The sequence below is a fragment of the Poecilia reticulata genome, linkage group LG5 (assembly GCF_000633615.1).
Source record: "Poecilia reticulata strain Guanapo linkage group LG5, Guppy_female_1.0+MT, whole genome shotgun sequence".
Lineage (NCBI taxonomy): Eukaryota > Metazoa > Chordata > Actinopteri > Cyprinodontiformes > Poeciliidae > Poecilia > Poecilia reticulata.
Genome location: NC_024335.1, coordinates 9041300 through 9068798, shown reverse-complemented (window position 1 = coordinate 9068798; position 27499 = coordinate 9041300). Strand labels below are relative to the sequence as shown.

Genomic DNA, 27499 nt, shown 5'->3' with positions numbered 1-27499 from the left:
GCCTCATTTACCCATCACTAGCAATACAGCAATCACCGCATTTTACTTTTATAATACACAAGCAAACACAGCATTGTAAAAAATATCTTTTTTGTAAAAAAAATAATAAAATAAAATAAGACTGCAAAACAGTCTGCAATTACAGACTGTGCCAGGAGTCTCAGGAAGTCAAACGAAGTCAACTACAAATATTTCAAAACATTATTCACAGAAAAGAATGTGTTTTTACTTATTTTACTTTACCAGGGAGGTGGCAGGTAACTCATTCTCTTAATCCAACCGAAGTCCAAAAGATATATGTTCCAGGGTCCGGTTAGCGAGCTTGAAATGTCGTCTGACCAGTTTTCGTGCTTCGCGAAGGTTCTTGTTCCCATGATGCAATGCGTAAAATGTGAAATACGGTACAAATACCTGTAAAACTAAAAAACTGAGAAATTCCTTCACATTTCTACAGTACATTTACCCGTTTTTTTTTACAGTGTATATATTGGCTACTTATTGAGTATTGAGCTTAGCAGAGGCTCATCAGCACCCTGAAACACTGGACATTTAACTCTGAATGAATGTAGCTCATTATTTCTAATAGAACATGTCCGAAAAGCAACAGTGTGGTGTTGGAGTAGCTTTGAGTGACAGCTTGGTCTGTCTGAGATGAGTAAAATGAGGCAGAGAGGAGGAGAAGCAGGACTGACACGGAGCTGCCTCAGTGAGCGAGACTCGCATTGTACTCTGAGCAGGAGAGAAGGAGGCGCGCCGCTCCTCTCCATCACATTTCACTTTCCAAACACTGACGGCAGAACAAAGGAGCCACCATGTAGAGTCCGCCAGGTAACACTCGCATTATCTCGGACCAGACCGTTTCTTCTTTGAGTGATCCAAGCACTGATTGCTCCGCTTCGGAAACGTGTCCACGGGAGTTTATCGATCCATCCATCCTGGAGGAGACGCGCTGCTCGYTGGATGGAGGCGGGCTCCTGCTCTCTCTCTCTCTGACACCTGCGGACTCGGTGTTCATTAAAACTCTCATGTTTTGACTTTGAAGAGAGTTCATCTCCTTTTTGGTGAGTACGTTTATTTTTATAAAAATCTAAATTTTAAAATATTAGTATTTCAGACGAGCAAATTCTGAAATAGTTGGAGAAGTTATTTGTTTGCGTTTTGGATGRAAATGCGTTGTTGGTCAAAGGAAAATGCAGAAATTGATATGACTGATCTAAAATGCATTTTAGTGTAATATAGATCGGTGCCGAATTAACCACGTTCTACTTGTTTAAATCTTCAGCAGGTTCCCTTGTTCCTATTCAACAGGTTTGATTCAGTTCCCTATTCTGCGCTGCTAAATAGTAATGGTGCAGCTCGGGGCGAATAGGTTGATATTTATTAGTTTAAATTTTGCTGAGCTTATTGAGAAAACTATATTTTTAGTTCCTTGTCTAGGAAGCCAAAGCTATATAGAAGTAAAACAAGACCATGATTGGGACACATTATTTTCGACTCTTGCCGTTTAGCTGCTTTTGTCACAGACTCGGGACCCAGCCATGTTTCAGACAAAAAAGATTATAAGCTACAACAGTGGTTCTTAACCTTTTTTGAGGTACTGAACCCACCAGTTTCATATGCGCATTCACTGAACCCTTCTGTAGTGAGAAATAAAATATGACCCCCCCCCACCCAAATTCAAGACCCAACTAGAGTCTAGTTGGGTCACCCCATGATCACTAAGTCTTCTTAAAAGGTAGAGTCTCTGAGAACAGTTCTTCAAAATATACTCAGTGTTTTCAGCAAAGTTGAGGTGACTGTCCAGGAACAACCCAAGGTATTTAAAATTTGCCACAGTTTCAACAGGTTGACCTTCGAGAGAAACCGGAACCACTTTAAGGTCTCGTTTGGGTCATTTAATTTGCTCTACATTCTTAAGATAATGACAAATTAATAATGAATAACAAAGACTGCGGTATTCTGATTTAGTAATGTAATTATATTAGCTGTGTTACCACCCCCACGCCACTAGAGGCAGTAGCAACCCCGAAAAGATGCGACTAAGGAGCAGATTTAGAAGTACACCGAAAGCTACAGAATTTGGGAAAAACGGTGAGTTTTGCTGAAGTAATTAAAGACACAAGTTCAAATCCATGCTGAGAGTGGAAGTCCTTCAATCAGTGCTCCTCCGCAGCTCTGATTGGCTCAGCAATGTAACGTGATCCTCTGCAGCAAGTGATGGCAAAGCGGGGCGTCATCACGACTTTACACAAGTGTGTCTTTACCTCCGCGGCAGAGGCTCCGCCGAACCCCTGAGACCGACTCATCGAACCCCTGGGGTTCGATCGAACCCAGGTTAAGAACCACTGAGCTAGAAACTGAATTAACCGTATTAAGCCCATTAATGAAAAATAAGTAAATAAATAATCAAACAAAAACCTCCATTGTATGTTGGTCCTTGTAATGTGACACATTAATGATACAATTGAGAAGTTAAACAAAAAATGTCATGGTGGGTATAGTCCTAACTTTTTCTGTTAGATTTGAACAACCGTGTGCTGAGTGGTCAGACATTTTATAGAGTGAACTGATTTTAAGCTCAGTATACAAGCTTCATCGGCAATCATMATTTTCTCAGCTGTGCAGCTGCTGATTTTKACCTTTTTTTGTTTCTTTTCTTTTGTACAAATGTTCTTTAGATGCCAGTTCTTTTTGAGAGCAGTCACATTTAAAGGAAGCCTTTGTCCAACCTTCTGCTTYGCAATGGCAACCGGAGTAGCTGCATGGCTTCCTTTTGCCAGGGCTGCGGCCATTGGCTGGATGCCTGTRGCCAACTGTCCCATGCCCATTGCTCCGAGAGACAACAGCAGAAAACAAGATGAGCTGATCATCCTTAATGTCAGCGGACGACGCTTTCAAACATGGAGAACAACATTGGATCGATACCCCGACACTCTGCTGGGCAGCTCAGAGAAGGACTTCTTCTACAATGAGGAAACAAAGGAGTACTTTTTTGATCGAGACCCTGACGCCTTCAGGAGCATCCTTAACTTCTACCGAACAGGAAAGCTCCACTACCCCCGTCATGAGTGCATCTCGGCCTACGACGAGGAGTTGACCTTCTTCGGAATCATACCTGAGATCATTGGTGACTGCTGCTATGAAGAGTACAAGGACAGGAAGAGGGAGAACTTGGAGCGGCTGCAGGACGACCAGGAGGAAAACAAAGATCTGAAGCAGCCCAACTTGAACTTCAGAGAGACTATGTGGCGCGCCTTTGAGAATCCCCACACCTCCACCTTGGCTCTGGTTTTCTACTATGTCACCGGCTTCTTCATTGCCATCTCGGTCATCACCAATGTGGTGGAGACTGTTCCCTGTGGTACTACCACCAACCAAAAAGACATGCCATGCGGTGAACGTTATACCGTCGCGTTCTTCTGCATAGACACTGCATGCGTCATGATATTCACGGTGGAGTACCTGCTGCGCCTGTTTGCCGCGCCCAGCCGTTACCGCTTCATGCGCTCTGTGATGAGCATTATCGACGTGGTGGCCATCTTGCCATATTACATTGGCCTTGTGATGACCAACAACGAGGACGTGAGTGGCGCCTTTGTGACTCTGCGAGTTTTCCGAGTGTTTCGTATCTTCAAGTTTTCCCGCCACTCCCAGGGGCTTCGAATCCTGGGCTATACGTTGAAGAGCTGTGCCTCGGAGCTGGGCTTTCTCCTCTTCTCGCTCACCATGGCCATCATCATCTTCGCTACGGTCATGTTTTATGCAGAGAAGGGCTCCAGCTCCAGCAAGTTTACCAGCATCCCAGCTTCGTTCTGGTACACCATTGTCACCATGACCACATTAGGGTAAGTAGAACACAGATGTGCACAGTATTTACAAATCAAATTACTATTTATGAGTTAAATAAACTCACTAGATGAGTTTATTTTGAGTTTTTCAACTGACTGAATTATTTATGAAAACCAGTTTGACTTTTAAATGAGTGCTGAGGCAGCCTGCCTCTGCACTTTAGTACTTCACAGCTTATTTGCGAGTGCCAGTGTGTGTTGTCTGCAGTAGTTTGGTGTTTGTTTTATTTGATCAGGCAGTGGTTGAATACTCTCTAAACATGCTTATAATGAAAAGATCCTACTAAAGCTGGTAAGATTTATCAGATGAGATCCCAAGATTTTCCTTGACTTCAGTTGTTTGATCTGGATGCAAGTTTTATATCTGAAGATGAAGTGAAAGATTCACTCAGAAGGATTCTATATTTTGTGGTGAAATTTTATCTTTTGCTGCAGCATTTTGTGCAAAGCTGGTGTCTGTGTAAGCTGCTCCACTGTATTACAAAGTGAGAGTTCTCCTCTGTATGTCTGAAGGTGGTGTCCCTTGAGAAATGCTCGGTCACCTTTATAATGATTTCTCACTGCTCCTAATCACTCCCTCATGCTCACTCAGAATGGCAAGGTGAATTTATAGTTCACTTAAAGGGTTTCTGTCGTTGGGCTCAGAAGAAGGAAAGGGTTTGAACAGAAATTATAATTTCCTAAAGAATCAATTGTCCACTAGCATTGTGGAAAATGTAAACAGAGATAAAAATGTCTCGACACTCTTGCAACTCATTTCAGAGTCCCAAATGGTTTAAATGAGTGCAAGAAATTGTTGCTTTTATTTATTGAATCATGAAAAAAGTCTTGAGATTTACAATCACAAACACAAAAGTCTTTCTGTCCAATCTAAGCATCCTAAAGTCCAAGCCATTACATATGCACACATTCAAAACACAAACATTGCAAACAATTAAACAAAAATAWGWTGTGTTGCATGTCTTGTCATTAGCATAATCATCAGTTGCATCAGGTTGATGAATAAATAAAACTTGCTCACTTACTTTCTAGTTGAAATCCAAACATATTATGATAGGCATTATATAATGCCAATCATGACTGTGGGACAGAATATTTGAATGCTTTGAATGCATCAACTCCRTACAAGTGCTACTTCTTCACAAACATCCCACCAGCCATTACTGGTGTATTTGATTCCATTAATACCCGTTACTACATGTTCTACAAGTAAGAGCATCAATTTGGAAGCACTTTGTTTGCATATTGCAGTCARATTTGTGGCCAGTTATRCTTAATTTAGTTATTAGATGTTAAATCCCATTTGTATCTGTGGCATGTACATTGTGCATTCACGTTAACAAACTGTTCTTAATGTACAATTTGTTTGATGACCCAAACACRAGTAATTGTAATTTCTTTTTAAATTACTAGTTTGATCTGTAAATTATGACCAAAAAAAACWATTTCTACATTTATTTMAGATAAATGTAGAACAATTTTATGTTTGAGGGGCCAAATTATGTCCCTCTTCCCCCTACCACGTCYCATTCGGCCCCCCATCAGCAGCCATGATCATAGATAACCAGCTTGTTAGGGCACAAGATTAGTTTTAAAAAATGTATCAGTTCAACATCACTCTTCTTGGAAATCAAATTTCTCACTCCCCATAGACTTTTCAATTTAACCAAAGGTCACATTGAGACACATGGCTTTTAAGAACATGAAACAAATGGATAGACTTCTAGTTCTAACTAAAGCATTGCTTGCTATTTGATTCTACAAGGTTTAATTTAATGTTTATGAGAGTGCTCAGTAGCTTTTTAAAATGGTAGAATTTATTAATAACTGGGGTGTAATTCACATTTCTTGCTGGGGGATAAAGCTGCATGTTGCACTTTGGGAGCAGACACTTAGATGAAAACAAACAGAGAATGAATATAAGAAAAAAAAAAGCCAAAAACTTAAGAGGAGCCTCTTAAAAATTTATGAGATTTTCTTTAACTCAGAAAAATATCGATCTTATTCCTCTTTTTGAGGGAGTCTTGTCAAATTGCAGAGTGTATTTTATTAAGAGAAGAAAACAAAGAGCTTTGCTTGCTCTGACACACATGTACAAATAGGTCGGCTGGGGTACCTTGTTGGAGCAAAAAAAAAAATACTTTTGAGGATAAAATAGGAGAGAGAAACTGCATGCTCTGTCAAGATCATTATAMCACCAACAGAACATTGAGAATGATTGCTTGCTGCTGCAAGGAGGTTTAAAGTATTGTTAAAATGTTTTTTTATAAAAAAGGAGAGAGATGGCTTTCTTAGGTGTTCATTATAAAAAATGAGCTTCACAGAGACTTCTGGACAGGACAATGCGTGGGCTGCCACACTCGATTTTATTTGACCCATAACAAGATACAAAATGATCCAATGGTCAGAGTGTTTTTTTTTTTTTTCTGAGCCAAGTATATTCTTCCTGTTAGGATGACATGTATCACTGGCAGACCTGAAACTCTCTTCTAGCATTACATCAATTATTTTTGACTTGTGGAAAACGGCTTTCACTTCTTTTTCATGTGCTCAGTGTGTCAATTTTGTTCCTTTTGCACAAATCGAAAACAAAAGCAAAGTAAAACCCGTTGAAAAGCTGGACGTGTGACCAAAATAGCTCTTATTAGTTTGTGTAATGTGTTTGAGCTGAACAGGTTGCCTGACCCTGACGTGTGCAACTGTATTTGTGTGCGTGTGTGTGGTGTACTGCAAGTATTATCTTTTGTATCATAGGTACAAAAAGACAGAAATGCCAAGGTGAAAGCATTATGTAAATTTTAAACCTGAACAATGTGTTTTGAGCACAGAGCCATTATGTGAGACACACAAAAGGCAGCAGCACTGGGAGTCTACAGCTTGGACAATACGATCCTCATCAGCAACCAAGGACACAGCTATCACAAATACTTTAAACTCATACATGTTTAAATGCGATGCAGCTGTTGTGTTGGTGCTGCAGTTTAACACAGTTTATCATCAAAATCTAATACACGATTACTTTGAAAAAAATAAAGTTATAATTCATTGTAAACAATTATAAACCTTTATGTAATGATCCAGAMAAAATGTATTTAAAAGGAAGACAGATGCCATGTTCTGCTGTAGATAGCTGCTCAGGGTCAGGGGTGAGAAATGGATCTCCGAATGTTTTATCTATAACAGCAGAGTGTCTCCTTCCATCTTCTTCCAGAGTGTGATTCGGTTTTAAAATTGAACAGAGACTTCACACGTTGAAATCTTCTCCACTTCATGCGGTGCTATGATCTCTTCCCCAGCACACTTTGGCAGATTCTGGCAATTGCTTTGGTAAACTTGGTTCATGCTCTCTCGCTCAGTCRTTCTGCYCCTGTGGTTTCAGAGTATGATCTCTACTTCATTTTTAAGATGTTTACAAAATTTCTTTCTTCCAATTTTCTCAAAGCCTGGGGGTGTTGGCACCAACTCTGACCTCAAAATCTGATATGAATTAAAAAAGATTGCAGTTGAAGTCTGTGCGACCGTATATTTGCATCTCTGTCACATCTTATGGAATCTGCCACACTTACAGAAATAAACATCTGTTGGGTGCCACATTTTGCTGCTTGTTATTGGTTTGCACTGTGGATGATAGTCAAAACCCATTAGTGTGGTCGCTAAGCACAGTAATTAGCTAATCCTATTTGCTACTTCCATTTTGAAGACAGTTAAAATGGTTTTGAGATTGTTCCCTCAAAACAATTTTGAGGTTTTGGGGTTAATGGAACATGGCATTAAAGGAGATAAATACTTAACCTCATCCACTTGTTACTGCATGTTGTCAGTCAGATGCACCTTATGACTAAATGAGTTATGGTCAAGCACTGGTCAGACATCATATAAGATTGCTAATTTATGTTGGTGTTTCAGACATACCACAACACCTACTGAGGATCTTCTCTCKTGTCCTGTAGTGGATTTCAGTGAGTGGAAGCACAAGAAGAGTAAAGACATAACATCAGTCATGTACAGTTGTAATGACTTGTAAGTTTTACTTTGAATCTTTTGAAAGTGTATGTAGAAGTTTGCAATACATTTTATGTTCTTGGTTACATTCAGCGCTATAAGTGTCTATAAAAATGAACTGCAGAGTCAACCTTGCTGATCTTTCTGTTTTACATCCTGYTTTGCTTTACATGACAATCTTAAAACAATCTTAGAACATGGACACACCTGACATAGATTGTCTCTTGCCTTTTTAACATGTAGTAAGATCCACAAGGCTAATAACAGCAAGGATACTTTCTCCTTTAGGAAGATTTTACTCTACAAATAAAAAGTCAAAATTGCCTGTCTGAAAATGTTTACTTGGCAAGCACAAAAACTGTCGGCCTTTAATTTCAGTTTTCAAAGAACACAATTGATAAGAAATAAAGATACCATTTTAAAATTTTGTCAGACATCAGAATCTTGTGCTGTAGCAACTCATTTTTCTTCCTCCCTAGAAAGAAGCTTATTCTGTGTAACTTATGATCCATTAAACTACCTACATTTGACTAAATTAAAACCATTTAATTGCTTTTAACCTAGAAAGATATGTGCTGCTTGATCCCTTTCAGGCTGTATAATGTTCAGTAAAGGTTTTTAGTGTGCATGTAATTGCAAAAGCAAGTWAACAGTATGTTACCTCTGAAAAGGCTCAGTGGTCTGCACTGCATTTTCCCGTCAATCCTTTCCCTTGCTGCTGAAACACATGCTCAGGTGTTGAGGTCATGAAAAGCCCATCTGTCAATGCACATAAAAGCCGAAGGAATTTTTTTTTTCATATGATGATTGAAGCGTTTTATTCCATTTAGACTCAAAACAAGCTCTTCTTGATAATGTCTTTGTGATYTCMGAGTGAAAAAAATAGAAATCTCAAGTTGAAGTCAGGATTTCTTTGTATTCCAATATATACTGGTCTTTGTAAATKTGTCACATCGTCAGATTATAATACAAATCAATGTCTACTAAAAGTTAGCTCAATCATTAACTTGATATTTTGACTGCTTTTAATTCATTTTATGATGTTACTTTCTTTTATACATATTTAAGGAGATCAAAATCCCTAAAATGCAAGTATTTCAAATGACCTTTGCCAGGAATTACTTGTAAGTATGAATTTAGATATAAATCAAGGCAAACATCAAAAAAGTGTGAGAATTTATCAAACAAATGKGAACTCTACATTAAATTAAATTGTTTTAGAACAATAGTATCCCAGCAAAAACAACTTTGCAGAGGGATACATTTCTAATTGTTGAAASTAACTGCATGAGCCTCAAACACAATCTTTAGAACAAGCAAGGGCAGTGCCTTGGATTGTCATGCACAAACTTACTTTTTTCTTGAGAGTAAAAAAAAAAAAGTAAAGGGAAAGTCTGGTTCCTCAGTGTTTTCCTTTACACACAGATTTGTAACACTTTCTGAGATAAATTTCAATTAGCTATCCGGAAGTTTGTGAATTCTTACGTTTTCTACATGCTCTGAAAAATATGGACTTGTTTGGAATTTGATTTTAGTGTGTWACAGTTCTGTGAAAGTAATGAGGAATAAAGTAATGTTGGGAATATGTGCAGGCACCGGTCTGTTTGGCCTGTGCAGCAGGAGGTGGGGGTGTGTTTGTCTTCCTGGGGCGGCTGCTGCCTTTCAGAGTCATGTCTGCCTGCCCTTTGCTGCTCCTGGGTGCTGAGTGGTACAGGCTTTTTATTGTTCTAACCTCTCTAACAACCGTGTTGGTGTTGCCTCCAAGTGACAAACTTKCTCACAAGCACCCACGCCTACTTCTACACGTACCCTCAAACACCCACCCACGCACCTGTACACCAATAACGCAGGTGATTGAAGGTCATACAAACGCAAGTTGCTGTTACTGCAATGTGGATGCAGTCTAGATTTAATAAAATCTGGCACATGTAGGCAAACATGTCCTCGGGGCCCAGTGTCCTGCGTGTTTTAGATGTTTCTGAATCTCCGGCACAACTGATTCAAACATTTGCGTTACCTMYTTCGCCTGCTTTCTGTTGCTGCAGATGCCTTTAAATCACCCATTCATTTAAGTCAGGTGTGCAGCAGCAGGGAAGCATGTAAAACATAAAGGACAGGGTTGAAGACGTCTGCTCTGTATGTTATGTCTGAAAAGAAAAGAAAATATACTGCTTCCTTTTTGCTTTCCTTCATTGTAGGTCCCATTCCTTGTGTCCATGACTTTTTTCTTTATGTCTCMCTTGCTTGTATTCTTCCATTTTTCACCAATGCTTGATTTTGTCCTTGTTTCTTGTTTTCTTACCACCATCCTTTAAAGTACCGCATTTTCCGCACTATAAGGTGCACAGGATTATAAGGCACACCTCCAATGAGGTGTGCTATTTTAAAACTTTTTTCATATATAACGCGCACCACATTATAAGGCGCATAGAATAGACGCTGCAGTTAGGGTTCCCGTACAAATGTGGATGTGTAATAATAAAGAAGTGGTCCCCGAGTACTTTATATAGTAGGCTGCCCCAGTCATTGTTTCACTCACGGTGTTGCGATATTGTGCCCAACTGCTTTCTGGGTAACACAGACCAACCGACACGCTGCCGCCGCAGTCTCTGTCTCTCTTCTGCCCCCCAACCCCCCTCCTCGGTCGGCGAGGTATTGTCAAACTTTATTAACAAACCAGCGKKCTGACAACTATCCCAGCATGCASCGCGCWYYTYYTYYTACGGACAAAATGAAGTYGGCGGCTGCTTACCGTAGTTGCTAGACCTGTTGTGGCTCAATATTGGTCCATATATAAGGCGCACYGGATTATAAGGCGYACTGTMGGCTTTTGAGGAAATTGAAGGTTTTTAGGTGCGCCTTATAGTGCGGAAAATACGGTAATATTTTGAGTTTGACAGAATGTTTCTTTGGACTGGAAGGAATTTTAATGTTTTGGMATAGCCCAGCTAGAATCCCCACATGAATGGAAAGATATTTCTGATGTATAAATAATTAATTTCTGAACTGACTCTTGATAGTGGGCTGGGAAATTGCACATGCATAGAGAAATTATTCTGGAAAAAAGGCAAATCACARCTGTTGTTGTACATGCAAATCTGGGACTTCAGGAAGAAAAGGCTGGTAACTCCCGGTGTTGTTCATGTAGATATTACTGGATTGAATGAGAAAATATTTAATGGGGAACCTGATTATTAAATATTTAAAAGGTGGTTCCTCACTGGTTTAAGCCTACAGTGAAAAGTTTATGTTGTAGAAGAAAACTATTTTTTTAACTTCAAAATAAAACTTGCCTTAAAAATCAAGGAACTCACCTCCACATACTTGTCACTTTTTATCACACTGCCAAGCAAACAGTAAGAAAAGTGTTTGTGTTTAGGCAACATGGGAGCAAAAATCCTGCAGAAGCAGACATAGTAAAAACATGTAAATACAGACTGCATGACAAAAACTCAACACAAAATATTTTTTTTAATTCAAGATCCGCTTTTCAGCTGGATGAAAACAGCTATGGAAATCACTTAGGTGAAATCTGGGCCTGTTATCTTAATCAGAACACGTATAAATGTGAAGGCTTACCCTTGATGTGCCTCATTTAATCGAATAAATTGTCAGTCTGTTGTGCAACAGTAATAGTAAAAATGATTCAACATCTAAAGTTACATTTACGCTCACACATAGAGATTTCCCCTGATCATGTCTGGACTTCTTGACCTGCCTCTGTGTCTCTTCTCGGTGTCTGTATGAGCCTAAGCGGCGCAGCGCAGCAGCGGCTCTGGTAATRGGCAGCAGCTGAGGGAGCTGAGGGGGGGAGAAGGAATGTCTGACTCTGTAATCAGCCTCTTTCACTGTCCAGGAAAAAGGGTGTTAAATCAACCTCAGGTGGTTGATAAAAAGACCTGGATTCAATCTCAGCGAGGTCCGCTCTCCCAGGCTGCCTGCCGACACCGGCGCTGTCGGAGCCAGCCGGATACACGGTCGCTGGCATGATGGGGACAGGATCTGATGATGAGGAAGGAGAAAAACCTCTCTCACTYTCTCTTACTGTCTTGTTCTCCCCATTCTCCCCCTCGTCCCCTGTGAGTCTTCCAGTGGAGAAGCTATTTTTAGAAAGCTGGCTTTATGTGTGAAAGGGAGTTAGCAGTTTCTGCTATAATCTGATGCATGATCCAGACACAAAAGATGACAGTGGTCATTTTTACCTGTGTTACAGGTGCACTAAAAACAAAGGTTCAGTGGCAGTCTGCAACCTCTCCCAACTCGCTTGCACCTCTAAAAACATTATTAACCCAATAATGAGAGAAATATTAATGAGGTGTGCATTGAAATCCGACTCCGGTGTTATAATTAGAGTTATTCTCCCAGTTGTGGAGTCCTGGTCCTGGACGGAGGCTTGTTCTGTAGCAGTAAGTGAGAGAAAATGTTGTTATGCATGTAGGTCATGTTCCCATCTCTGCCTTAATCAGTGGCTATATATAATCTGCTTCTTTCTTCGGAGAGACTTTTAGCTCTCTCCCCTCTGCGTTCTCTCCTCAACATCTCTATTAGACAAAGTGGACTGGGCCCAGGGGCCGGAGGCAGGGGAGAGAAGTCAGACGAGTTGGGCTTCAGGTTCACAGAAGTTCTGTGCACGGTGCAGCGATGGTTAGACTCGCCATCACACAGTTTACTTTCATAAGCAGGTAAAAGTGGTCAGAATCTGTCTTGCTTGTCAATAGCAAACAGATGTCAAACTTTTTAAACATCACAAATGTGGCTTTGAATTGGGTGCATATCACATTTAAAGTAACCTAAGCCTGAAAGGTCATGTTGCRTTATATGGGATGTTTACTKCAACGATTGTGACACAATATTGCACTGGAAGAAGTTGCAAGATCAAATCTAAACACAGATGTTGGCATGGCAGATGCTGTGACTGGAGCAGTTATTATCTGTTTAATAATTGCAGTATTACCTTGTTTAGAGCTGCAAGTTCCTGCTACGTCTCTCCTAAAGACACTTGCATCAGATGTTCCTTCTTCTTACTAAATTTGTTTTTAAATAAAAGTCTTAAACTGTATTAAACATTATAGCTTAGTGTTGATATTGTAGAGCTAGCCATGATTTTGTGAGCTCTAACTGCACAACGACTTCATAATTTATATTTTAGGAGTAGAGGGACTACAGTGGATTAACATTCTATTAATAGTATGTTTCTAATGGAAAAAATCGGCATTMATTTTATTACGTTCAATAAGAATATGTTTGTTTCCTTGTTTTAATTATCAGGATAAAAAAAACAAAAACATTTGTACTTTTAGCTGTATTTCAGTTTGCTTTGTTTTATTCTTAGCTCATCATTCATGAAGGTAAACAAAGTGATTAAAACGCAACAGAACCTTTAGGAACTGAGTCTGTGTTTTTCATTTTTCAGATGAACACATTTAAAGTGGGGGGTTTTTGTTTTCATGTTCTGTGTGGTACCTCATTATAAATGCAGCAGATAGTTAGTGTGTTATCCTTTGATATGCTCACAAGGCAAACAAATCATTACATTCTGGTATCTCATTGCTGGCAGTTGTATTTACAGTTAATAATGGATTATTGGTAACATTAGGGATAACATTCAGCCTAGTAATTAATTTTGGAATAGCATGCATCATTTTGTTAATAATTCAGGTTCCTTGTGCCAAGCTGAAGTAGAACTGGAAAACAGTGCAGTGTTTTGTAAGTGGTAATGTTCTTTCACACAAATCATCAGAGGTTACAGATTGTGGTGGTTTTCTATAAGCAGCCAGCTTTCAGATGGAATTAATGGGGTATTTTGTCGTGTTGCTGAACCCCATGGGGTCAAAGTGAGTGCAGGGGGTTGGAAATTAGAAATATTCTTGCCTTTATCGGGCCACGACGCTCTTGGAACCAATTTCCCAACCCGGGGCTCCTTAATAGAAACCTTTTTAATGATAGCTTTGGAATTTAATTTAGCTCCAACACAGGTTCATTTAACACCTAAACTAATTTAAAAGGAATTAAATGTGCAAAGGTGTCTGGGAAGCTTAATGACCTCAGTTCTCTCCGGCTGTTTCTTATGTGGTTGCTGTATAGTAACCAAACTTTTACGCCAGTTTGCCATGTAGACAACATGCACCTTATGCCAAAACACATAAATGACCAATTAATGTGCTCATATTTAAATGGATGGTGGCGTAACTGCCTAATACCGCAACAACACTGTGTTTGTGTTTGCGCAGCATGACAGATGCARCAGTGTTTGTGTCAGTTCTTTGTCAAGGTGAAGTGTCAGCACAGCTTGTGGATGAAAAATGAAGACACTTCTTCAAATCATCAAGCTGAGTTGATTCTRCTGGAACTGTGACATATCTATAGGAGGGCAGTCACACTGACAAGCTGAGATAGCAGCACAAAGAGTCTCACACTCACCTGTCTCAGTTTTCAATGTTATCTCTCAGGCAAAAGGATTTCAGCAAACACGTACTTCGTGGACCTCTGAATCATCATTATCTTTTAATTATACCATTTAAGTGCCGTCTTGTGTGTAGGTATTAATTGGAGTTTGATTTCACAAGTAGGACCTTTAATTAATCTGCATTGTGTGAAAAAGTCTTTAGTGGTAACTTTAAAAATTAGGAGCATCTGGTGTTTAAAGGGGTATATTATGCAAAATTCTTTGAACTTTATATTTGGGGTGGCCTTAACCTAGGGAACCAAATACAGTTTGTTTCCCATGATAAACGTGAGTAATGATTTCTAATAAACGTGAGTAATGATTACTGATAAAAATGAGTTGCAATTACTGAGAAAACATGAGTAATGGTTGAGATCATCAGTTTTTAAAACTTTGAGTTCCTTAGTAATGGATTATCTTGGACACAAGACTTTATGTAAACAGAGCTTGATTTATTTGGTTTTTGATTTTGTAAAACTGAGAACATGYCAGGGCAATCACGTACCGTGTGCAGCTTTAGTAATGATTACTAATTTGTGAATGGAAAAACATAATAATTCAAAATAAGTAAAATACTGGTGGGTTACTRTAYAATTTTAGTTTACCAAATAAATTGCACCATAATTTCACACTTGGAAATGCATTCCCAAATAATCATCCATCATGATTGTATTGTGTTTGTCAATGATATCTAAACTTTCATGTCAGGTGCATAAGCAACCGAATAATTCAGCCATGTGTAGCTAGTTCAGCATTGAGTCCCAGTACAACTCTTTCTAGCAAGCCAACATTCTGTCAGAATGTGCCCTGCTAAGTGTTGTAAATATGGTTGTATAAACTTGGCAGCCTTCTCCACCACATGTCGAAGTTTACTTGGGCAACCACTGAATAACAAGTTGCCTACCAATCTGTGTATTGGTTTTGCAAAGTTTTTATCTTTCCACACAAACTGCAAACAAAACATGTTACTGGTCAAGTTATAAAAGGCGTATCTCATAACAGAGCGGAGGAGATCTAATACCAGCTTGAAATTTCTGCAAACTTTCCAATGTGGATCCGCAACAAGGCAAGATCTGAGTGATTCATTTTTGTAGCTGTATTTACTAAGTCAGAAATCCCTTATAAATCAACAATGAAGCTGAAAAATGTTTTAGATGAGGCMTTGCTTGAACAWTMCTGCAGCTTTATAAAACCAAGTTTTAGAGCAAACCTGCTTTAGAGCAGAGACATTTGGAACAGAATCACAGTGTTATTGCAAACTTTGTAATGTGAATGAAATATGATTAATTGTGAGTAACACTTTAGTCGAAGGGGGGTGAATAAGACTGTCATGACACTTTCATAAACATGACATAACGCATGTCATATTTATGAATAAGCCTTCATGAATATTTATGACTGTTGTCATAAAGTGTCATTCGGTTTTAATAAAAAGTTGACATTATTCAAAATGTCTTTGTTATGACAACTTGACATTAACCAAGAAATCATTACTGATTAAACTTTACCTTTAATAACATAAAGTTACCTAATTTTTAAAGTGCAATCAGTAATACTTTTATAACAAATTTATATCATGTCATGTTTATGAAAGTGTCATGTCAGTCTTATTCACCCCCCTTCAAATAAAGTGTTACCGAATGTTATTTTTAAAATTAGAAAACTGTTTTTAGATTCAATGAAAATGATATTCAGGGTTGTTATAATGGTCCATAATTTTCTTGATTTTTATGAAAAATCCTTTACACCATCATTTCCAGTTGATTAGTTTTTTAATGTTTTGGCTCCTTGTCTGATGCTGCTGCCTCAAAAGATGGTGGCAGAAGAGATTATGGTCTTCACAACAGACTAGTAGAATATGTGCATTTCATTTTGATAAAAAAATTATGGGACGCTATAAAATGCCACTTACTGAAGACAAGCAAAAGCATTTTTTTCCCTTTCCTTTATTATAGTTGTCTCTGGGTAATGGTAACTTTAACCTCGGATACTTAAACGGTACTSTGTCTTGATGCATCTTAGGTTCAGTGTTTTTTTTCCCCTTGTGTTTAAAAAGCTACTTTAAGCATTTAAGGATAGACTAATTGGGTTAATCGAGATTAAATTTAAATTTCTTAAAAAAAATAAGAGTTTCTTCAAATGTTTTATTGTCAAAAAACAGGACAGCTTTAGGTCACAAACAATTKAAGACTTAAAGTACAGCTTTATAAACTTGTATGTTAAACACATTTAATTAAAATCATCATCAGTGGCTGTTTCAGATCTTCCATCTCATCAAGAAATCAGAGTTGAACTGTTGAACATTAAGTCTGGGAACCTCTGTTCAGCGCTCTTCACTCATGGTGAGAATGTTGCAAATGAAAGCAGAATGAAGTGATTAGTGTATTCTCTCTGAACAATTGYGCAACTTTGTTGGTGCGTTTTACAATTGGGTCAAAATAATCACTTACATTTCAGTTTTTAACTGTCGCGATCAAAGAGAGGTTTCGATTTTTTTATTTGTCAAGCAGCTGGATATCAGTGTCAAAAAGGGCCTTTTAGACCTGAAATTTATTTTTTGAAAATAACATAAAATAACATACGAACTCCCATAAATAGACTCATGAGGACACATACTATCAATAAAATATCCTAAAATGCTTGGCTTTTTTTGTGATGTTTTCTGCTGCWTCTTAAGTTACAAAAAAAAATAAAACTGAACAGTCTGTGTCTGACCTAGAAAACAACCAGCAAGCCAGACTTGGATCTCAGGAGTGTAGGAGGGGCACATTTACCATCAAACAAAGCAAAAATTAATGTTTATGTGAAGCTGTTAATGAGTTCAGAACTTTTAATAATGGATAAATGTGTCAAAATAACAGTTTTATAGATAAGCATTAGCTTGACCCTTATGTTTGGTATTTTGTACCATCAAGTCGGTAAAAACATTTCCACAAATTGCCTTAACTGCTTAAGAAGTTTTTTTGTGCACATTTTTTCTTTACTATATTTGAAAACTGTAGAAAACATGACAGTAATCAGGCATTAAAACAATTTTTGGAAACAAGTGTGTCTTAAAAATACGTCTTCTTTGCTCCTGTGTCATAAAAACAGTGTGAAGACAACTGRGTTGAATGTTTGTTTCATGTTGGCTCACTTAAAAACATCTCTGCTTTAATCAGGCTCTGCCAGTGTCTCTGATCGTTCTGCACATCAAGCACACAGAATCTCTCTTGTGTGTAGAAGTCAATATTTCTGTTAAAACAAGCAGTTTTGTTTATTTATACCCACTCTTCTAAGGAGAGAGCTGATTCCTATGTTTAGTTGTCAGGGGAGAATAAGTGGGACTCCCAGGACAGATTCCTGGTACATCCCAGTTCTATTTTGCACCTAGATTTATGTTTCTATGTTTAATATTTTCCCTAAGAGTATAAAAAAAGCACTTCATATTTTTCACTCTTTACAGTTAGTCACTCACACGAACCAAAAATATAGTCGAGTGCTAGAACATCAATTGTCAGTATATGTTTGGCATTGAAAATCTGTGACTTACCAAAACAGCGATGGTTGGCTTCATACATGACCACCTTGCTAAAGTTTTTGATATAATTATTTTTACGGTAAGGTCCAACAAACAAAATCGTTATTTTTTAGATGTCAGTCAGGAATCAGTTAAAAGTTTTTACTTATCTTTCGGTTTATATTTGTAGTTATTCACTGACGATGCAATTGAATCACACAACTGCAACTGTAATTTCCTCACCTGTGGTCTGGGATGCTWTTTACAAAGACATCCATGAATTTTAAAGCGAAATGTACAACAGGTTAAAATCAAAAGCTGTTTTCAAGCAGACTATTCCAGATGTATGGAACTGCGCATARGCATGAATCCAAACACATTTTCTGTGTACATCACGATCAAAGTTGAACTTGGCACACAAAGGCGTAACAGATTCCTTGCTTGAAAGATCCACTTTGAAAGATGCAAGTTAATGTGAAATACTCGTCGTGTGTGATTCTTCTCTTGCAKGGAAAAAAACAACAACAACTGAATGGTTTGTTGGMGTTGCTCCAAAATGAAAAGTGTACTGCACACACTATTAGTGTGAATGAAWGCCAAAATGCTGCGAGAAAACAGTGAGGTTGGTGTTCAAGCTTTACAAGTGTTCACTGAGATAACATTTGTAAACAAAGAGCCTCTCAGGGGCTGAAACTGTAGTTTAACCAGCAAAAACCAAACTACTCACTTGCACCGTTGGTTTATAATGATATCAYAGAGATGCACTTATAGCCTTAGTGTGTATGTGGGGACACACATGTCTATTTGTTAAACTAGTTCTAATCTGCTAAAATGTTAGTTATTCAAATTTCTGCATCTGATTTTTCTACTATTTATCACATCTTTGATTCAAACCMTGATGTTTAAGTATTACTAGGTTTAGTGAACAGCTAGAATTTAAGAAACACTTATGTTAAAATTTTCCATTTACAATTATAATGTCCTAACGATGTGACAAAAGTAGGAAATAGGAAGATATTCTAAAGTATGACAGAAAGGCACAACAYTGTAYAGTAGTGAGAAACATGAAGCAAASAGGRAAAAATAGCCAGTCAGCAATGAAGAGAGAAGATGCAATGCTATCTGGTATAGTTTTCAACACACTATCTCTAGATGTTTGTATCCAGGMACAAAGAAGCACCTTGAATGACATGAGATGCTCTGTGCACAGAAAGAGACTGTTATTTTTAGGTGCTCGACCCTTATCTCACCACACAGCTGGCAAAAGATTTGGCACAGAGAAAGGTAAAGAAAATGTACTAATAACCTTCAATGTGCTGTGAAGGAGGATTCAGATAGGGAAAGTGAAACAGTGTCTGAGAGCCTGAGAGCACAGCCAAGGTTAATTGCATGTGCCTTGAAAATGAAATGTGAGTGTTGTGGTCTTTTATTGCTCATCCTTCCAAAAATAATATCTTTGGTCTTATGAGTTTGTTTTTCTCAGTTGTTGCTGTGTTTGGTCCTCCAGGCCACAGTTTTCACACCTGTAGTAGTGTAAAAGAAAAAAAAGAGGAAATTCTTTAAGTTTTTAGTTCTTTATCATGAAATGTTCAGAAACTTATCTAAGGTTTAGGGAAAAGAAAGTGATGTAATTGCACATAAGCAAAAATAACCTTGTTTTACTCATGAAACAAAAGAAACCAACTAAAAGACGCCTTTTAGCTGATGATAGATTCATCCCCTGTAAATTGAAGAGAATGACTATAATTTCTTTACCTTTTTTGATTTTACTTTAACTTTTATTTTCCCTTCAACTGTCACAAGGACACCAATGAAAGTGTGTGGGATTTAAAAACTGGGTAAACCAACTTAAAATACTCAGTAATATTTTTTCTTCAACACATTTATTTTATGTRACATGATTTTCCAATTGATTACTAGCAAAAAAAAAAATAATTTTCTTTAGATAACATTAAACAGATAGTGTTAAGAGGTCTTTTATTTCAGTTCTGTGTATTTAGTGATGACACTTGATTCTTTTACTTAACTTTCTCGATMTACATATTGCATGATACCAGATTCTGAGATCTTCTGGATATTTTCTTCTTTGTCCACTGCTGGTTGGGTCAAGTTTAGCCTTACCTGTTTTCACTCTCACTTCAATACTTGAGTAATAACTTTGGTTTTCTTTAAAATATCTGTACTTTTTTTTTATTAACCTTATCTTTTTAGAAGTGTGAACCCCTCTCTGCTTTGGTGTACTCTGCTTCAGAGCTGAACAAATGAATAGAAGAAGAATGAAAGAATTTTTTTGTGGAATTCAATCTGAAGATGTTCAGAATAAATGTGCATGAATGTATCCCTGCCTTAGCATCAGTCTGAGTCTCCTATTTAATGCTGAAATATTAGAGCCTAGCTAACATTATATATTAATAACACCAGCGCACATGTTTATGCTTTCCATCACCAGTGGTGAAAATGTGCCTTTAGGCTACCGTCTCATGTTTTCTATTTACTCTCACATAAAAGGTGCAATTTATATGCAGGCAGTGTCCGGCAGATGTGAGAAAAGTCTAAGTGTCGGTTTTTCTGAAATCATAAGAAGAAAGCTTTTCCTTAAAAGTCATAAAAGCCTTTGTTTGGCTGCAATTCATTTTAGAAGCGAGAAATATTCTCCTATGCAAATCTAAGCTTAGTTATTAGTACAGGACAGATTAACTGTTCCTCTTCAACTAAATTCCCTTCTGCTGTACAAATAAAACCACCTATAAATGATCAAATCCAACTGAAAGTGGCTTATTGATATTAGCAAAATAATCTAAATGTATTCCAGAAAATGAAAAACTAATTATCAACCTTTCTATCTGTAATCCTACAGATTCTGGGATGAAAGTAAGGGATGCTGTTGAAAAATAATCAATAAGTGTTTTATGTTGTCATAGATGTTATAATTGTTATCTCTTCTCTAGTTATTGGTTGGGGTCAGTTAAAGTAAATATTTCATGAATAGTTTACGAATAAAGACTTTGCTATTAATGGACCTCATCAAAGAAGATTAACAGCAACCTGCAAACAAGTCCACACTCCTTTAACTTTCAAATTTGGTAATGTTATAAACACAAACATCAGTGTATTTTTTGGGATTTAATTGATAGATCAAGGCAAAATATTTTATATATTTTTAAGAAGCATTTATATTTAGCCTCGTTTGCCATTTTAACTCCTAAAATCCAGCGTTTCTATCAAGTTTTTAATGTCAGTATAGATGAAACTGTTATGTGAAGACCTCAAATGTTTTTCAGAGAACAGTAAGGAACAAACAGCATTGTAAAGATACAGGAGCACAGCAGACAAGAGATGAATAAAGATTGGGTGACGTTTAAAGTAGATTATGARGCTATATCTCAMGTTTTGAACATCTCAGAAAGCTGTTTTCCATCCATCAGGAGAAAATGGAGAGCAACTAAAATTCTAGACATGGCTCCAAAACTGAAAGGCCAAGCATAGAGAGCACTAGTTTAAGAAGCCAACAAACAAACCAACAAACCCATGGTAATCCTGGAGGAGCTGCAGACATTCACCGCCCTGGTAGAAGAATTTGTTGACAGAAATGTCTTTATGGAAGACTAGTCAGACTGATGAATTATTGATAGAAAGCCAAAGGAAGTTCCAGTTTGCCACAGACCATGTATGTTACACAGATGAGACTTGGATAGCCTCTTCATGTCATTTGTGTCTGATCATCCATAACAATTTAGTTCTAAATTCAGCTCAACCAGGTGAAAATTAACTAATTCAGGCTCATAGTTTGTTAACTAAACAATCTGAAGTAAGTTCACCATACCAACATGAACTAGTTCTCTTGCATTTATTATTTTTTGTCCAAAGTCAAATTTAAAGCCATATATATTGATATATGTTTTGACTGGAACAATGAATGCCTTACATCTGTTTTTTTTTCTAATAAGCCATCAGTTAATATTCTTACWTTWAGAGTGAGGCTCAAAGTATTATGGTCCRGTACAAAGTGAGGAAAGAAACATAAAAATCAATAGCAGGTCCTAACAAGCACTGCAGAAACAGCCAGAGTGTATTGACCTGTGTCTCTGCTGCCCAAGTACGAACACAGAGCAGCCATCACTCGCATCTTGGAGGCAAAATATTGTGTTGTTTTCCTGCATGGAAAATCCAACGTTTGCTACTGAAAAAAGCTTTTTATATATTGTGTTAATTCCAAACTCAAATGTTGCAGAATRACATCAAGGTGACCTGTTCTCACTTAAAGTTCATCATGTAAGAAACAACATGAATTCAAAGTGCAACACCAGCTGAGATGGAATTTTAACTTTCTAGCCTAAAAGCAAAAAGTAATGTGTGATGGGAAATGAATACCRTGTATACACCATCCTCCCTGATAAAATGGTGGTGGCAGCATCATGCTAATAGAAAGCTTTGTTTTCAGTAGGACAGGGAGACTTATCAGATTTGTTAGGAAAGTGGATGGAGAAAAAACAAAAAACAAACCTCAGCAAGACTCCATAACATGGCAATGCTCAGAAGTAGAATGTCTTTATTTTCAATGTACATGTGCTTGGATCACTTTACAAATAAAGACGTTTGTGATTGTTACTTTACAAATAGGTGAGAAGGTTAATTGTTACTTTCATTCTATTTTGAACTTCAGAATGCATCGTCTTTAGAAAGAATCAGCATCATATTGGAGGGATATATTTTATTTTTGTTGTCCCAAACTGTTCACAATTGATGGAACCAGTTAATGCTGTTTAAGACGGGCCCATTTCTCAAGAAAAAATTACTTTTAGCCTCTTGGGGAATGTGTAGTGGACAGAAGCTCACCTTTCAGCATGACAACGGCTCTTAAAAAGCTGTCAAAGCAGCAGCAGTGCAGCAGCGAGATGAACAAGTTTGCAAAGACATATCCAAAAAGATATGAGACTCTAGGTGTTTGAAAGAGGGGCTGAAAAAAATTGTTGAACATGAAGATGAAAGCTTCCAGGGAGGGAGACGGAGAGTTATTGAAGAATTTGTCTAAGCTCAAGCTGAGAGCAAGCAARGAGATGTACAGGGAAAAGCTGGAGGGCAATCTCCAGCAGAATAACGTGCAGGGTGTATGGTCAGGGATGAAGAAGATCACAGCTTTCAAGGTTAAGGGGGATTAGGGTTATAGAAACTTAGACAGAGTTAGTGAGGCTTGTTTGTGCTCAGCATTCTTATTTCCTGCAGCAACAGACACCAGATACTCAWCAGCCCCTACAGTTTCCTGTTGCACCACAGTCATAGACCACCACAACCTCCTCAAGTGCTATGAAACACTGAAACCCCTTATGTSTCATCATCCCAACTGTCTGTCTTCAGCAGTCAGGTAAAGAAGCAGCAGTGAAGTACAACGCTGCAGGCCAAGATGGTGTAAGSCCAAGGTTCTTGAAATGTTACAGACATCTGGGATTAAACGGTACTTCCTTAGTCTACAATTGAGTCTGAGAAGATTATAGTACCTTGGGAGAAGCATTGTCTTGTTATGGTAACTAAATCCTTGTAAGTAGACCCTCAGTGGGCTTTGCTAACATGACCCACCAGTTCTGAAAGGTATGTTTTAGTCTCGTCAAAGTAACATATAAGCATGTTGCATTCTTGGTTTACAATAAGTAATTTTCCTGTTCATCAGTCTTGCTCTGTTTTTGAAAGTCTCATTCCTCTCAAGATTATATTCCTGCGGTTTGATTTTTTTTTCTCCCAGTCAGAATTCCTAGAAAATAGAAGTGTGTGCGTGTTCACAGCTGCCTGGATCATTGACCACCTCACAACAGACCACAGTTTGTGAGATTGACAGGTTGTCTGCCTGAGCAGATGGTTAGCAGCAGGAGCACTGCTGGAGGCTGCACTCTATTCCTACTCATCTTATACACTTCATCCTTCCAGAAAAACTCTGAGTACCAACATCAGTAGAAATACTGGGATAACTTTGCAATCGTTAAGTCTGTCTGTGATTGGCAAAACTTTATATTTAGGAAGCTAGTGAAAGATTTGGTGGTGTTCTGGGGAAAGAATTGCTTGATTTTGAAAATCAACAAGACAAAAAAGATGATGAACTTTTAAAGGGGGRAAGAATTACTTAAACAATTTTTTGCTTTTAAAAAGAAGTTGAGGAGGAGGTTAAAAATATATTTGGGTGTTCCGGTGGATAACCGTGGTTTGAGATGCAGCTCAGAGGCTGTAAGCAGGGGCAGGGAGAATCTGACTTTTTGGCTTGGAGTCAAAATTACAGCTAGATGGAGTTTTTCTCCTCTTAATCTGTAGTGGATAAGGCCATTTTAAGCTTCAGCTTTCAGCATAATGGTTTAGTTTCTTAAGGTCATTAAAAAGAGTTTTTCTTACAAAATTATTATAGGTGTTATTTGAAATACTTAGATGTATGCACTTGTACATCCCATAGTACTCATAATATTTTCTTTATTCTGGAGGGTTTGTTTTTCTTGTTTGTTTTTGAAGGAGGGATCCTGTAAGGTTTTTAAAGGGTATACTGTATTTATGTATGCGCATTTGGATAAGACYGTGTGATATATATGTATGTATGCATGTGTAGGTATGCATATGTACAAATATAATATTAACAATAACAAAAGGTTGCTAATTGTTGACAGTGTAGAAGTCGGATGTCTGAGTTGACGTAATGCCTAACGTCACAAACTKCAGTTATTAAGGCTGACCATAAAAGGTCAGGAAGAACACAGTCAGACTACCTGACCTGATTTTTCTGTTTAATGTCTCCAGCTGTGTTTAATAAAAAAAAGTCTGAGTCAAAAGTGGAGCCAACAGTGACAGTGCAACATGTACAGAAAGAGGAAAGGCACATCAAAAYGGCACAGACAGGTTTCCTAGATTGATGCTGTGTCTGATAAAGTCAGACGGTTAGTGTTCATTAYCGCTAACACAATGTTGGACTRAAGAATATGACTGAAGAATAGATGATGTTCGAGGTTGTTTTGATGTTACTTTTGTGAGTCGTAAATCATTTTGCAGAAAAATCATTTAGAAATGCTGTCTCACTCAGACGTTGATGTTTTCCAGTTGTTTAATTTGTATGATTTAGTCGAGTGGTCAGGGTTTGCTTTTCTGCAGATGTACTGAACAGATAAACATGTTTGATTTTCTGTCATGTGCTACATCCTTTTTATTTTTAGTTGACATATCTTTAAATGTGCTACTTTTTTTCTATTTTCTAAATACCATGATTACAGGGATCAGCAATATTAGAGAACTGTTTTATTATTATTATTATTATTATTATTATTATTATTATTATTATTATTATTATATTTTCTAAGTCAAAAGTTTAAATATACTAAGACTGATATGGTTTCAAACTATTTGGGAAAGCCCATGTGACATGTAGTAGCTTTGTTAGCTTCTGGTCATTAATTCAATCTGTTCAAACAAATTTAGTGAAGTACAAAATTATGTGAATTTCCAGCCAATATACTGTTAAGGTAATGGGTGCCATGTCCCCAAGATACACGTGTTTTGATGTGAAATATATGCATCAATCCTAAAAAAAAAGACCTTGTGTAGTTGCTGGCAGGGAGGAGAAAGTCATTATCCACAGTGAAACAAGTYGTCTACTGACAGGCTTAAAAGCCAATCAGTGAGGAAGAAGTCATTACTTCAAAGGCAACACATGAAGCCAGACTGCAGTGTGCAAATCTGCTCAAAGACAAAGTCCTCACTTTTTGGAGCTATGTTCAGTAGTCCTTGTATTAGCCCACCTCTTGCTAGATGTAGATAGGCATCAGCATCCCACAACACCCTGCAAGGGTAAACATGTTCAGATGAATGTTCAGTAGACTAATGAAGCTAAGATTTAGGTTGTTGACTATATATCTGCAGAATAATGGGGAAAGTAAATATATCTGTATTATATCAATCAATTAAAACGTTGCTTTCACAGACTCAATGTTTTGTCAAATTTAATTAAAACTGTCTTTCACACCATGAAGGATTTGTTGAATGTTGAGCGTCACCTACATTGGACAGCGCCCAGAACCTCCACAGCTGCACTGAGTGTTTGATTAAAGTGTGATGTACTTACAGAGCTCTGTCCTCTATCCGCCTATGTTCCACATCTCCTCAAAGTTTCATAAAATATGCCAAAAATCATTCTTCTATAATCTTGAGTCAAAATAAAAAACCAGACACAGGGCATAGAAAATGTACTCGTGCCTTGTCTCTCGCCTTGAGAGATGAGTAAACAGACTCATTGCTTTTATAACAGGGTCTAAGCACCCATGAAAGRCTCCATTCAGAATCATTATCCTGCCAAGCAGTGGACACATCAACATGACACATCTCAGCTGAAGTGAATCAGCTGCTCTGGATGCCAATTATGCAGACATCTCAGGGCTAAGGTGACCGTTGTGTGGAGCTCTATGAAGGMTCTGATGGATTGATATCCACACTTCAAAACGGTTGAGTCTGTTTCAAAAATACATATTGTAGCTGAATAATAAAGSCTTAGGAATGGAGAARTCTTTTGAACAACTAAGTCAATCAGAATAACCTCACAACTTTAATGTTATAAACATGTTTCTTTGTGTCTCCTGCTTGATTATTTACTGTCAATGCTTTAATATACAATGCATAAGTATTTTAKGCTTAGGTTAAACCCAGTAGCTTCACAGCAGCACCATYGTGTTAATCTTCAGTAGCTCACATATACAAGACGTCTACATTTCCTGCAGAGTATRTAGCTTTATTCTTTCTCAGATGAGAAAACACAGAAAGTGCTGTATATTTTATTCTAGGGATGYAAATTTAAAAAGTATTCTCTTGGAAAAAATCTTTTAAATGACTGCATTTTATTCAAAATTGCGTGTTTCTGCACCGCTGATTTCTGCTCATTTTAGGTTGCTTCGCAACCTTAGCAAACTTTTTTTTAAATTCTATTTTACATACATWACTCAGATTTCTTCGGTTAGTSTGCATTTTCAGAACCACATGAAATGAAAGGTGACTTGGAAAAAAGACAGAAAATAAATGCTTGGTTGAAGTAATTGAATGACTGAGTGCATAAAATGAGACATGATCACTAAATGTGACCAACTAGGGAAATCAGCTAAGCAAATTTGACCATCAAATTTGTTTTTTAGGATCTTTCCTGYTTTCTAAGCACTTTATAATAAGCAGCYGTTTGGATGGATAGAATAGATTTACTCTGAAGAGCATAATCATTTTTGCAGTGAGTGACCAATATATCAATTTCAACACCACACAGGCAATAAAATAAAACAGGTTATTGTGCATTATGGGATAGTGATGGACTTTTGTTTCGCTGCATAAAGATGTATAGTTGTGATGGATGTGAAACAGAATGGCTGCATAAATCAATTACAAATATCAATTCTTTTACAATAAATGGCTGTTGCCTGAGCTATACCGTCATTCTAAATTTGAATGAAAAATTGTTTAAATTGATSTAAAACATTCAGATATGAATCATTCATTCAACTGTTTATCGCACAKAAATTACTATGATTTGGTTCCCATCAAAACTTAAATGGAACGGATTGTTATTTCAAGTGGAAAACTTAATAAAAGCAGCATTAAGATATCTCTTTCTCAGAAACTAGTTTCACTTTAATGTTAATGCACACGCTTAGTCCTTTTTTGTGTTAAAGGTTGCAAATGACAATTGTATCAAACCAGATTGTT

The 27499-nt window shown here is 37.5% G+C and overlaps 1 protein-coding gene across 1 annotated transcript in view; it reads left to right on the top strand.

The window, feature by feature from the left end:
• Positions 1 to 249: 249 nt before the first annotated feature.
• The window catches only part of LOC103464376 (potassium voltage-gated channel subfamily D member 3-like), an 82181-nt gene continuing 54931 nt past the window's right edge, over positions 250 to 27499 (top strand). The window contains exons 1-2 of the mRNA XM_008408426.2: positions 250 to 1061; positions 2679 to 3845. Coding sequence (XP_008406648.1) covers positions 2743 to 3845 — 1103 coding nt within the window. The 5' untranslated portion in view covers positions 250 to 1061; positions 2679 to 2742. The remainder of the gene's footprint in view (positions 1062 to 2678; positions 3846 to 27499) is intronic.